The sequence below is a fragment of the Acanthisitta chloris genome, unplaced genomic scaffold (genome assembly GCF_000695815.1).
Source record: "Acanthisitta chloris isolate BGI_N310 unplaced genomic scaffold, ASM69581v1 scaffold14597, whole genome shotgun sequence".
Taxonomy (NCBI): Eukaryota; Metazoa; Chordata; class Aves; order Passeriformes; family Acanthisittidae; genus Acanthisitta; species Acanthisitta chloris.
In genome coordinates, this window is record NW_008681111.1 from 1 (window position 1) to 12,025 (window position 12,025).

Here is a 12,025-nt window from a genome sequence, read left to right on the forward strand (position 1 = left end):
CACACATCCCCTCGGCCAGCAACTCCTCCAGCCAGCGGAGGAAGCAGGGGCTGCCCCAGCACAGGGACACTCACTTCCCCGACAGGTACCGCGGGGGGACGGGCTGGCTGCGGCTCCCCCCCGAGGGGGGGTTGGCCCCGGGGAATGGGATGGATCCTGCGGTTTCCCACCGGTGGCACCTTGGGGCCAGGCTGGGAAGGCTGGCACGGGTACCCCAGGGGTGTGGGAGGGGAGGGGATACCTGGGTCAAGCATTGGAAGAGGCTACCGAGGGAAGTGATGGAATCACAGTCTTTGGGAAGTGTTCAAAAAGTGTGTGGTTGTGACACCTGGGGACATGTGTTAGTGGTGGAGCTGGTAGTGCTGGGCTTGATCTGAGAGGGTTTATCCAACCTTTGTGGTTCCATGATTTGGTGGGTGAGGGTGGCAGTGCCCGTGGGGTGGGCAGAGTTATTTGTTATTTGTGACACCCTTGGGTGTTGTGCAGGTGCAGAAGTGGTGGGAGTGTTCCTGGGGTGTCTGTATGAGGAGGAGGGTGATCTGTGCTTGTGCACATGTGCATCCACATCCAGGTGAGCAGCTCTCTGGCTGGATTCATCCCAATCCTGCCATGGATCTCCAGAGCAGATGCTACTCTACCCACTTCCTTGGCACCAAGCAAGTTAAGGTGGTTAAGTTTGCATTTTGTAGCATCCCCAGATAACGACAGACAAGGAATGCTCTTAGGATGGAATAGGAAAAGAAGATTTCTTTTTTAAGGAATACAAGCACAGCTTGCCTTTACCACTGCTAGGAGTGCTGGAAAGCTGATATTCCACCCCCCCCCAAGGAAATTCTAGCTCATTTATCTTGCTCTGTGCCACGAGCCATTCCCTCTGCGATCAAGAACTTCAGAGAGAAATTAAATTAGAGCTGTGTGCATTTCTGACAGGGATAGCAGAGGCAGGAGAGGGCCATGGGGGGTGCAAAGGCTTTGGATAGCATGGGACAAGCTGGGAAAGGCTCTGGTATTTAGGCTTTTTTTGGCTTTCATCTTGGGGTGGGGACAGAGCAGGCTGCAGTATCAGTTCTATAGTGTGTGTGTATGTATGTGTCAAGTCCAGAGTCTTTCCCCTCCATTTATAGCCTTGGAGATCCTGTCTGGTTTTCCTTCTTTCCAAGCAATGCCTTTGCAATGTGTAGGAGCTGGACAAGACCTGCTAAACCTTTCTCCTCCAGCGTGTACTTTGGCTAACCCACCTCATAAAAATCCAGCCCAGTCCATGCGGGTTGCAGGCAGACCTGGGAGGAATGCAGAGATCCACGAGTTGCAGTGCAGCCAGTCATCAAGAACATTTCTCCAGCTCTGTGTGGCCTGGAGAAGTGCCAGGCCAGCCGGGGGCCTGGCTGGGAAGGCTTGTACGGAAGGGTGGAGGCAGCTCATGGGGAGGTGCAGCTCACAGGAGGGGCAAACTGAGAATGAATTAGATGTGTAGGAAACCCACAGGTATTTGCCACTGCCAGACAGGTGTTGTAGCTAATGGAGCTGGGCTAGGTCAGGAAGTGTGAAATGGTTTGGGAAAGAGGGGAGAGAAGTTGCTTGCTAGGTCAGGGAACAGACACACTGAAGCCCAGGAGCTGTTGGAACAAGCCATTGCTTTTCATCTTGATTCTGTTCTCCAAGTAGTTGTATTTGTTAGGAACTGCAGGGACAGGACAAGGAGGAATGGGGGTAAATTGAAAGAGGGGAGTTTGGGTTAGATATTAGGAAGAAGTTTTGGCTGTGAGGGTGGTGAGACACTGTCCCAGGTTGCCCAGGGAGGCTGTGGCTGCCCCAACCCTGGCAATGTTCATTCCAGGTTGGATGAAGCCTTGAGCAACCTGCTCTGGTGGGAGGTGTCCCTGCCCAGGGCAGGAGGTTGGGGCTGGATCATCTCTAAGCTCCATTCCAACCCCTTAGCAGTCTATGAATAGTTGCATTGGCATGAGAGGGAGATCGAGGTGAGGTGAGGGAAAGGAACACACATAGATCGTGGTGAGGTGAGGTGAGGGAAAGGAACACACAGGGGCACAACCTGCCTTTGATGCTGAGAGAAATCCCTGTGGGGCCTTGGAATAGGTGTGCAGGAGTCTCAGTTTCCCTTGCTGCATGGTGACAGTTGTTCTTGTTTTGAAGGCAGGTTGTATTTTAGGTTTGGGAAGGCCTTAGAGTGGCTCAGTTCAAAGAGCAATGTGATGTGGTGTGTAGTGTGGAACAAGGGTGTTTTCACCCACTTGTAAAGGTCTAGCTTTAAGACCTTGCAACCCAAACCATTCTGTGATTAGTTCACAGGGTAGTTATTTCTCCCCTGAGGTTTGCAGCCCCCTGAGTGTCACTGAGGGTTTGTTTGGATCCCTCTTCTTCCACTCAGAAGTGACCTGGTTGGAGCTGTCCTGTGCATACTGTTCCTTGCTGTCTTGCCAAAGCACCACAGGTGTTTTTAGGAATGCCAGGAGAACCCAGAGCCATAAAATGAGTAAAGCACCATGTGGGTTAATTTTTCCCTTCCATTCACTCTTAGCCTTGGGTTTTGTACTCGGCTGCCATGCTCTTTGTCAACAGAGTAGATCACAGCAGCCTCTGTGCACCTTTATTATGAAGGCACAGAATTTTCCAAAGGCTCAGGTAGGCACTGACAGAGGAGAAGGGAGTGGAGGAAGGTGGTTCATGTACATAGGCAAACTGTAGGTAGATTTATGGCATCTCCTTTCCCAGGAGCAGAGGTAATAATGCATGATGCAGGAGGATGTGAACTGTTTGGCATGGTGTTAAAATTCCATTTCAGCTTCCTATTGGGAGATCTGTGGGGATCAGGTCAGCTCTCAGGTGTAGCAGCTTTGTGGGCAAGAATAATTAGTCACTGCAGACTTCAACCATTATGTCTGGCAAAGTGAGAGGGGAAAACCCACACTGGTGACCCAGTTTCATTTATCAGGGCAGTGCTGCTGGTTTTGCAAAGATAGGAATGCAGAGAATTTGCCTGATAATGGCAATTATACATACAGTTTTCCAGTTTCCAGGTGTGAAGAGGTGGGTGATGAGTCTGAGCTAGGGAACACTTGGGAAGATGAGTGTTTTCCAGACATTCATCAACTAATTATCACCCATCTTTGGTGGTCAGAAACAGGCTGGAAGGTTTAGTGACACTAAACACAAGGCAGGCAGGTGGGTGCTGAAGGGGATAATACACACATGTGTGCACACAAACACAGAAATATGGATTTTCTTGGACCAGGCTCCAAGGTCCTTTCAGTGGAAGAGTGATCCCTTCACTCTTTGCTCTGACTTACTCAGGAAAGAGTTAGTAAAACTGACATGTCTTGCCAAAAGTAGACTTAAGCCACAGGCTGGAGAATCCATTTAGTTCCATGGTTTTGCTTTCCTAGATCCTTTCTAGATTGGTTCAGACATAGATTATGGAGTGCCAGGGCCTGGTGGTTTGTTTGAAAAGATTGTTGAGTTCAGGGTTATAAAAAGACTTGGAAGAGGAAAGGGTACAACTAAAAGGTGTCACTGTAACTACTCCAGCCTGGAGTACTTCCCATCTCCAAACTGCTGTGTCTCCTGCAGAAATGGCAGGTGGCTGTGCCCTGCAGAGTTGCTTGGATCCTGTCTCCAAGATTTGTTGGCACTCTATTTGGTTTTACTGGGGTCGTTTAGCCTGGCATGTTCTTACCCAAGGTGCTCATCTCTGTGCTTCTCTCAGAGCAGGCTGGTCTGTGTGGAGCCTGGGAAAATCTAAGGAAAATCTTTTATGCCCTGCAGACAGAAGGAATTGGAGCTTGGGCAAGGCTGGATGAGCTGCTGAGCAGTGTGGTCAGTGGGGTGAAGCTTGTTGGCTGGATATGATGCATCAGTTCTGTGTTAGGAGTTGTTAGGAGCTCGTTCTCATGGATGGCATAGGGTCTGGGGGGACCTGCCCCTCTCTCAGGAGGGAAGGAGGCAGAGTATGGTCAGAGAAAGGGCAGGTGCTGAGTCAGGTACTTGGTACAAGCACTCAGATGTCTCTGGTGCTGTCTGAAACAAGCATTAGGGACACAGTTCATCTTCCAGGACCATAGACAATTACAGGGTGAAGGCAAGAAGAATGCCAGGGAACAAGAAATACCATCAGCATCCTCATCCTTGAGGCCCTGTGAAGCCAATCTCCTTGGCTGGAGTGTTCTGGGAGTGGGAGCCACAGTGTCTCAGAGAGGCTCTCATTGCCCTTCCATTGCAGAGAGCTGACAGACACTGTGCATCAGCCAGAGGCTTTCTCTGAGCAGAGATGTGCCCAAAATACCCAGCAAGGATTTTTTGGATGGTGTTCTTTCCATCTGCTGCTGCTACAGTTTGTTCTTTCACTACCTAATTCCTCCCCTCTGCACCGTGGAGCCTTTTCCTTTTCCCTCCTGGCTCCTTGGGCACATTCTCCTGTGCTCTCTGGACATTGTCTCTCTCTCCTCTTACCTACCCCAGCCCTACATCCCCCTGGCTGCTCTGAATGCTGTGCTTTGCTGGGAGGATTCCTCCCCAGCTCCCAGCTGGCTGAACGTTGTGCTGAGCAAAGGCCAAAGAGCTTGACCTGATTTAACTAATTTGATTTTAGCCCCAGTTTGGATTTTGAGGGAGTGATCTCCCCTGGCAGCACAAACCAGCCCCTCTCCATGTCCAGACCTCATTGCTGCCCTACAAGGGCAGCTCCAGTATGTGTCTTTTCCTGCCTGGAAATCCCAAACACCATTTTTAGAAAGCCATTTTATTTGTTTTCCCTTGCTGGCACAGTGTCTGTGGATGGCAAAGCACTGAGGAGCTGTGCTCCCTGCCTATTACCTCGGGTTTAAAGTGTCTCTTCCTATCAAATGCAGAGCAGAAGAAAGCAGAGCTTTCATGCATTCTTTTTTTTTTTTCCCTCCTCCTTCCATCCGTTCTAAATTTATTTCCATGCCTTGCCGGTTTCAATCTGCATTTCCTGACCCTCTCACATCTCCAGTCACAGCCTGAGCTCCAAACCTTCCCTTGGAGCTTGGAGCAAGTCAGGGGGGAGCAGAGTTCTGGGCTTGGGAGGATATGATGGGGTTAAAGTGAAAGGCTTGGTTTTAACAGTATAATGTGTAACCCCATAATGACTTTAAATATTGATTATTTGAAGGCCATTAGTGCTTATTGTTAAAGAAAAGTCGATACTTTTTAAGCCTTGTGAACCATTTGTCTCCTGTTAAAGGACATATCAAATTTAGCAGCATGCAGTGCAAATCCCCTAATACCCTGCTCACAAGCCTCCAGCTGGCATATTAGGGGGGAAAAAAAGAAAAGGGGGTGGGTGGGGAGGAATATGCAGGAACACAGAATTGCTCTCTGCAAGGTAAGGACAAGGTTTATCAGATGTAATTGCCAAGGGCTAAATTCACGTTCTCAGAACATGGCACTATAATTCCACCCTTACTCTGAGCACTGGAGGAAGAGGAGGGAGGAATTTAATGGGGGGTTGAAGGCTGATGTGTACCTGGGAAAGGATGCAAGGATTAGTGTTTTGGTGCATGTCTGTCTAAAAGCACAGCAGCCTTTGTTAAGGTCTCTGGGGCTTTTTACTCCAGGATTGGCAGTTCTTTCCCAAGCTTGCTTGAAAGCAATTGGCTGTATCTCTACCAGGCAGCCTGGGAGGGCTTCCCAGCTCTGTGCCAGGACATGACCTGGTGGTGCTGCCTCCCTCCTGTGCCAGGTTTCCATGCCAAGGATCAGGCAGATGGGCTGGAAGGGAGCAGTGCAAAGCTCGAACAGGTTCTGTGTTGGGGAGGTTGGGTTTGTGGGGTGGCAGAAAGCATCTGTCCTTTTGTGCTCATGCAGGTGAGGTGCTCCAGCAGGACCTGGGGAGCATCAGCCTACCTGCAGGGAGAAGAATCTCCTGTCCCCTGAGTATTTATGAGCATACCTCCTTGTTTTCTAAGCTCTCTGCTGCTGGGGATTGATGCTGGGGACAGCAGGAGAGGTGCAGTGACCCCTTCATGTTTGGCCCATCTCCAGCCTCCCTTCCCTGACCTCAGACCAGACTCTACAGGTGTGGCAGTGCCAGGTGTGAGATCTTGGGGTGCTCCTGTGGGTTTGGCCTTACCCAGCAGCTTTGCCCTGTGTGTGTGTTTGGTGGAGAGCTCCAGAGCTGCTGAGAGAACAGCACTGGGGTCTCCACGTGTCCTGCTGTGTCAGCCAGGCCCAGTGACAGTGTGTGTAAATGTGTCTCCCTGAATTTTCTCCTCCTCTGGACTAATCCCAGTGGGTGGTGTGTGTGGAACAGAAGCAGCACCTGGATCTCTCACATCCAAAGTGACTCCTGATGTGTTTTGTCCAGCCTCTCTTACCTCCAGTTGCTCCCAAGCCACCACCACAGGCTGCTGTGCTCAGTGTGTGCCTGGCAGTGGGATTGGGTCCAGGAGCAATGGATTTGTCCTGCTACATCCCCTTTCCCAGCCAAGCATCCCTCCCTGGCCACTCCAGAGCATGAGCTGATCCCTGGCTCTGTCAGGCAGAGAAGCTTCTTCCCTGGCCACTCCAGAGCATGACCTGAACCCTGGCTCTGTCAGGCAGAGAAGCTTCAGAGCTCTGAAGAGAAGACAGAGGGAATGAACTAGAGAGTCTCGAGCAGATGTGAATTCCTTAGGGATCAAAGTTATGCCCTGTAGCACAGCATTAAAGCATAAAAATAGCCTCTGAGTAACACTGGGCTGTGACTGAAGGGAGAACCTTTTATTTTCCAGTGCCCAGTCCTGATCCCCATCAAACACTTTGCTTCCTGGGCACAGATTGTCTCTGCTAAAATCAAGAAGCTCCTTTGTTTTTTAGCATCCCTGTGGCACTTGGAGCTTCAGAACCCTCAGGGATCAGCAGCAAGTGAGGGGTGCCTGGCTGGGGAGGAGGATGTAACAGGACAAATCCATTCCTCCTGGACTTGATCCCATTGCAGCATCCTCTCAAATCCAAAGGGAGGGATCCCCTTGTCTGCATATTTAAAAGCCAGGGGGAGGGCTGCTGGTCACGGAATGGTTAAAACCCCCCCCCCGACTTGATTTCCTAAATTGCTCCTTCTAAAACGACCAGCACGTCTGGCAGGCTCGTCTGCCCATGATTACAGCTAATTACGATCGAGCGGACACCTCGGAGCCCTCGTCACGCTGCTTTAATTGTCCGTTATTCATCTGCAGCCTGGCCAGGGTGGCAGGAGCACTTGGCAGCCCAGCGACCGAGAGCCTCGGCTAATTGTGGGGCCTCGGGGATTAGGGCAGGTGATTACACACTTCACGGTGTAATTACATAAGCATCGCTTGGCTGCTGCCCCGGCTCGGAGCCGAAGGTCAGGGCGCTGCGCTACCTGAGATTAATTGGAGCTGCCAGCGCAGCGCGAGGTGCTGGCGGAGCCGTTATACGATTAGCATTAACATTTCAGCAGCGCCGGATCGATCCGTGGCTCTCCTCCAGACACAGCGAGCTGTGCAATTAGTTTAGAGGAGAGCTAGGGGAGGGAGGGAGAAGGAGGAGGAGGGAGAACAGGAGAAAGGGGAGGATGGGCAGAAGGAGGAATTTTGGAGAGGAATCTCCGCCAGGTGTGTTTGGTGGGTTTGTTGTTATCGCAGAGATTGGAGCATCTCCTCCTGTGAGGACAGGCTGAGGATGTTCAGGCTGGAGAAAGGTGTGTGGAGAGCTCAGAGCAATCTGCCAGGAGCTGAAGGGGCTCCAAGGAAGCTGCAGAGGGATCTGTGTTAGGACATGGAGTGACAGGACAAGAGGCAATGGGTGCAAATTGAAAGAGGGGGAATTTAGGTTAGATATTTTTCCCTTTAAGGGTTTTGAGATACTGGCACAGGTTGCCCAGGGAGGCTGTGGCTGCCCCAACCCTGGCAATGTTCATTCCAGGTTGGATCAAGCCTTGAGCAACCTGCTCTGGTGGGAGGTGTCCCTGCCCAGGGCAGGAGGTTGGGGCTGGATTATCTCTAAACTCCATCCCAACCCCTAAAATTGTATGATTCTCCTTGCCCACCTCATCCCCAAAGAGTCCTTGTCTGGCTTTTCATGAGCCATGGTGGTAATCCACCCGCAAGTAGGGTCATGGACTGCTGGAGTTATCCCACCCTCACATGTCATCCCCCCCAACTGAAATGGGGAGCGTGGCTGTGAGTATAGTCTGTTGCAAAGTCACAGGCACCTTCTGGCTCCCTTTCTCTTGCCCTCCAGTCTCTCCTGAAGCAGATTTTATAGGGAGATACTGTAAAATGAAAATAAACGGCACAGCACTTGGCTTTGCCTCTGGATGCCCTGGTGAAGGTAATAATGTTGTAAGTGGCCATCAAAAGGAATTAAGAGACATGCAGCCGGAAAGCAGATTTGCTTGCAGGCTCCCAGGGCATATTTGACTAATGGAAGAGACCTTGGCTCTTATTCCCTTCTTGCTTTGGGGTTGTTTTTTTTTTTTTTGCCTTCACCCCTGCTGCAAGCAGGTGCTCCCTGCCTTGCTTCCAGGCATTGTCCCTTTCCCACCACTCAAATCTGCCTCTTCCAGCTTATTTACCACCTGTATCTGCTCTACCTCTTCTGGCCACCATTTCCCACCCCTTCTCAAGCAGAACTTCCCACTGACCCCATGGCTCTTTCTGCTTGCATCCACTCCCCATCTCCCTTGTCTGTGTCTTTCTCTCTCCTCGTTTTCTCTCCAGAATTAAGGATCACCCCTTGTCCCAGCTGGCACAGGGATTTTTTGCAAGACATGTCAGTGGTGCCTTCAGAGCTTCCCAGACACCCTTCCCAGCTCCCAAAACACAAAATGCCTTTTCAGTTGTAGGTAGATGCATAAAAATCCAAGAGTGGTAAGGGCACAGGCAGATGCAGCATCAGTTGGGCCTTTGCTAGCTTTGGGCAGGCAAAGCCCTTTTGAACAACTGAAAGGCCACAGAAGCAAAGGTGGCAAGTATATGGGACCAGTGGAGTCTTGGCTGTTTTCTTCCTCTTTTGGTTCTGCTTCTTTTGGTTTTGTGGGTTTTTTTTCCTCTCCACTGAAGAAGTTCTGCATGTGGGTGAATAGACATCAATCAGAACAGCCTCTGGTGCAGAATACAAGTCACCTGCAGCCAGGATGTTCTTCCTGAGCCAGGATCCTCTGGGTGGAGCCTCCAGGTTTTCAACATGCATTTCTTTTCTGGTTTCTGCAGGGAGATATCTCACCCACCACCTCTGCTCTCACCCCAGAATGCACCCCACATTGCCCTGGGGCCCCACTTGAGACCTCCCTTCCTTGGGGTGCCTTCAGCACTGTGCCAGACACCAGGTGAGTGTGCAGGGAACACTGTGGGCAGGTGGGCAGAGTGGAGGTGCAGCCTGTGACAAACAGCCCAGACACATTTTCTGTGTCTCCCCATGACTGATGTGCTGACTTCACCCTTGTTTTGCAGTGACAGGAGCAGTTGCCTTGGCTGCTTTCTGCTTTAGCCCCCACCAGCCTCCCTGGTCCCATGTTTTGGCTAAAGGCTGAATTGCTGTGGGAGTGAGGAGTGTCCTTTAGGACAGAAAGGCAGCACTCAGTCACCCTTATAATTCCTTACTTGACCTATGTTTTCTCATTAGCCCTCTGGGGAGCTGGTCCTGAGGTAGCAAAGAGTCGATGCTGAGATTAATAACCCCACAGTGTTGTTCTCCCTGTCCCCAGGTTACGGGTTCCTACAGCCAGCACAGGCAGAGATGTTTGCACGGCAGCAGGAGATGCTACGAAAGCAAAACTTGGCCAGGTAAGAGTGGAGAGGGTTGGATTTGTCCTTCTCTGCCCTAGGAGCAGGCAGAGTGATGTGGGGTGTTGGGTTGGGTGAGCTGTGTAGAGGTGACAGTGCTGTCACAGTATCATAAGGGGTTGGGATGGAGCTTAGAGATCCCCCTGCCCTGGGAGGGGGCACCTCCCACCAGAGCAAGTTGGTCAAAACTTTATCCAACCTGGAATGAAACACTGCCAGGGTTGGGGCAGCCACAGCCTCCCTGGGCAACCTGTGCCAGTGTCCAGGTGATACCAATAGAAACAATGTGCAGGTGCAGAGGTAACACCTCCATCCTGCAAGCTCTGCCTCGCCAAGACTTGGAGGCAGCAATTCCCTCCCTGAGCCTACACCAACATTCCCTTTGTGCCTCTCCCATCAGGTTGGAGATGTCAGCCGAGATCATCCGCCAGAAGGAGCTGGAGAACCTCCACCGGCAGAGGCTGCTGGCAGGTGACCCTCTGAGCCTGCACCCCGGGCTGCCCCCAGACCACCCTGCCCTGCGCAACGTGCACGACATCCCCGAGGGTCACCCGCTGCGCGAGGAGCTGTCGCGGCGCAATGCCATGCTGGTGCTGCGGCACAACAACACTCCCCTGCTGTCCCTCACCCCCAGTGTCCCCAGCAGCTCCACGCCCCCCAAGGAGCAGCCCAGGAGCAGGGGCAGCAGGAAATCCACGCAGCACCGCGCGGAGCCGCAGGGGCTGAGCGAGGCCAAGGAGCTGGCGGAGCCGCGCGCGCGGGATGGAGCTCCGGACTGTAACGACGAGGAGATGAAGGACTCGGAGAGTGATGCGGATGTGAGTGATGAGAAGCCCGAGAGCCTGAAGGCTGAGAGTGGTGGCTCAGCCACGGAGCTCAAGGAGTGCAAAGAGACAGGAAAGGGCTGTGAAGGGGCTAAGGAGCTGAGCGAGGCGACTGCTGGGCAAAGTGCTCCCTGCAGCTCCTCCAGTGCAGAGTCTCCCAGTCATCTGCTTGGCCCAGGCATCAACAAAAGTGAGGTGAAATATCTCCCACCAGCCTCCATTCCAGCGCCTCAGCCGCTGCCCTTCGGATTCCCCTACACCATGAGTCCATACTTCCATGCAGGTGAGTGCTGCTGAGTTATGGGATGGAGCAGTGAGATGTTTTGTGTGCTAAAAGTGGAGCTGTTTCCCCTCCATTATGCAGTGTGGTTGTGGTTGAGTCATCAACTTTCCTTCCCTTCTTCAAAAGGAAGAATTTCCTCATGGAAATAGCTGTCAGGCATTGGAACGCGATGCCCAGGGAGGTGGTGGAGTCACCAACCCTGGAGGTGTTCAAGAAACTACTGAATATTGCATGTAGTGCTCTGGTCTGGTAACCATAGAATCATAAAATCATCAAGGTTGGAAGAGACCTTGAAGATCATCAAGTCTAACCATTAAGCTGTCACTGCTGTAGCCCCTAAACCTTATCCTCTAGTGTCAGATCCAGATACCTCTTAAACACTTCAAGGGATGGTAATTCCACCACCTCCCAGCTGACCAGGTGGTGATTGGTCACAAGTTGGACTTGATGATCTCAGGGGTCTTTTCCAACCTTTTGTGGTTCTCTGCAGGGAACCCAACACCTTCTGTGAGTATAAAGGATTCCATCTGCAGTGAAGCGAGTCAGTGGCCCTAAAGAAGAGGGGTCAGCATGGACAGAGTGAGTCCCAGATGAGAAGGGAGATCCCCAAAATGATGGAGTCAAGGAGTTCTCATCAGCAGGGAACACATCTTGGCTGTCCCATGCCCTTGGAGGTGTTGGAGTTACCACTGCTGTGTCCCTTTTCCAGGGCAGATGGGCTCTTTCCCCTGCCTGTGCTGTATTTCTCCGAGTCACAGGCACTTGGATAACTGGATTGATGCCTGTTGGATGGGCCAGGCAGGGAAGTCATTGCCAGCTCTGTGGTGTGGAGATGGACAGCAAAGGCACAGCTGGAGCCAGGCAGGAGCAGTGGGTACTGGTGGCACAGAGTGAGGTCTCAAACCTTGGTGGGCAGGGTGGGCAGCCCTGCTAGCCTAGCCAAGAGCCAAAATCTGCCTCAGCTGAGCAATTAGCAGGATCTCAGACCTCCTGCCCCAGGGAGGAGGGATAAGGAGGGGGGACGTGGCATGTGGGTGGCTGTTGTCTGTGCAGAGAGCTGTGGTGGCTGTGAACGTGGCTGCCCATCCCTCATTAGAGCTGCTTTCCAAGCAGGAAGGAGGAAGCGATTTTCCTGTGACAGGCAGGTGGCCAAG

The 12,025-nt window shown here is 52.0% G+C and overlaps 1 protein-coding gene across 1 annotated transcript in view; it reads left to right on the forward strand.

Moving 5' to 3' along the window:
- Positions 1-8: 8 nt before the first annotated feature.
- The window catches only part of SAMD11 (sterile alpha motif domain containing 11), a gene marked incomplete at its 5' end in the record, with an annotated part of 22,614 nt that continues 10,597 nt past the window's right edge, over positions 9-12,025 (forward strand). The window contains 4 exons of the mRNA XM_009077983.1: positions 9-85; positions 9,192-9,307; positions 9,686-9,764; positions 10,165-10,871. Of these exons, the coding sequence (XP_009076231.1) occupies positions 9-85; positions 9,192-9,307; positions 9,686-9,764; positions 10,165-10,871 (979 nt within the window). The remainder of the gene's footprint in view (positions 86-9,191; positions 9,308-9,685; positions 9,765-10,164; positions 10,872-12,025) is intronic.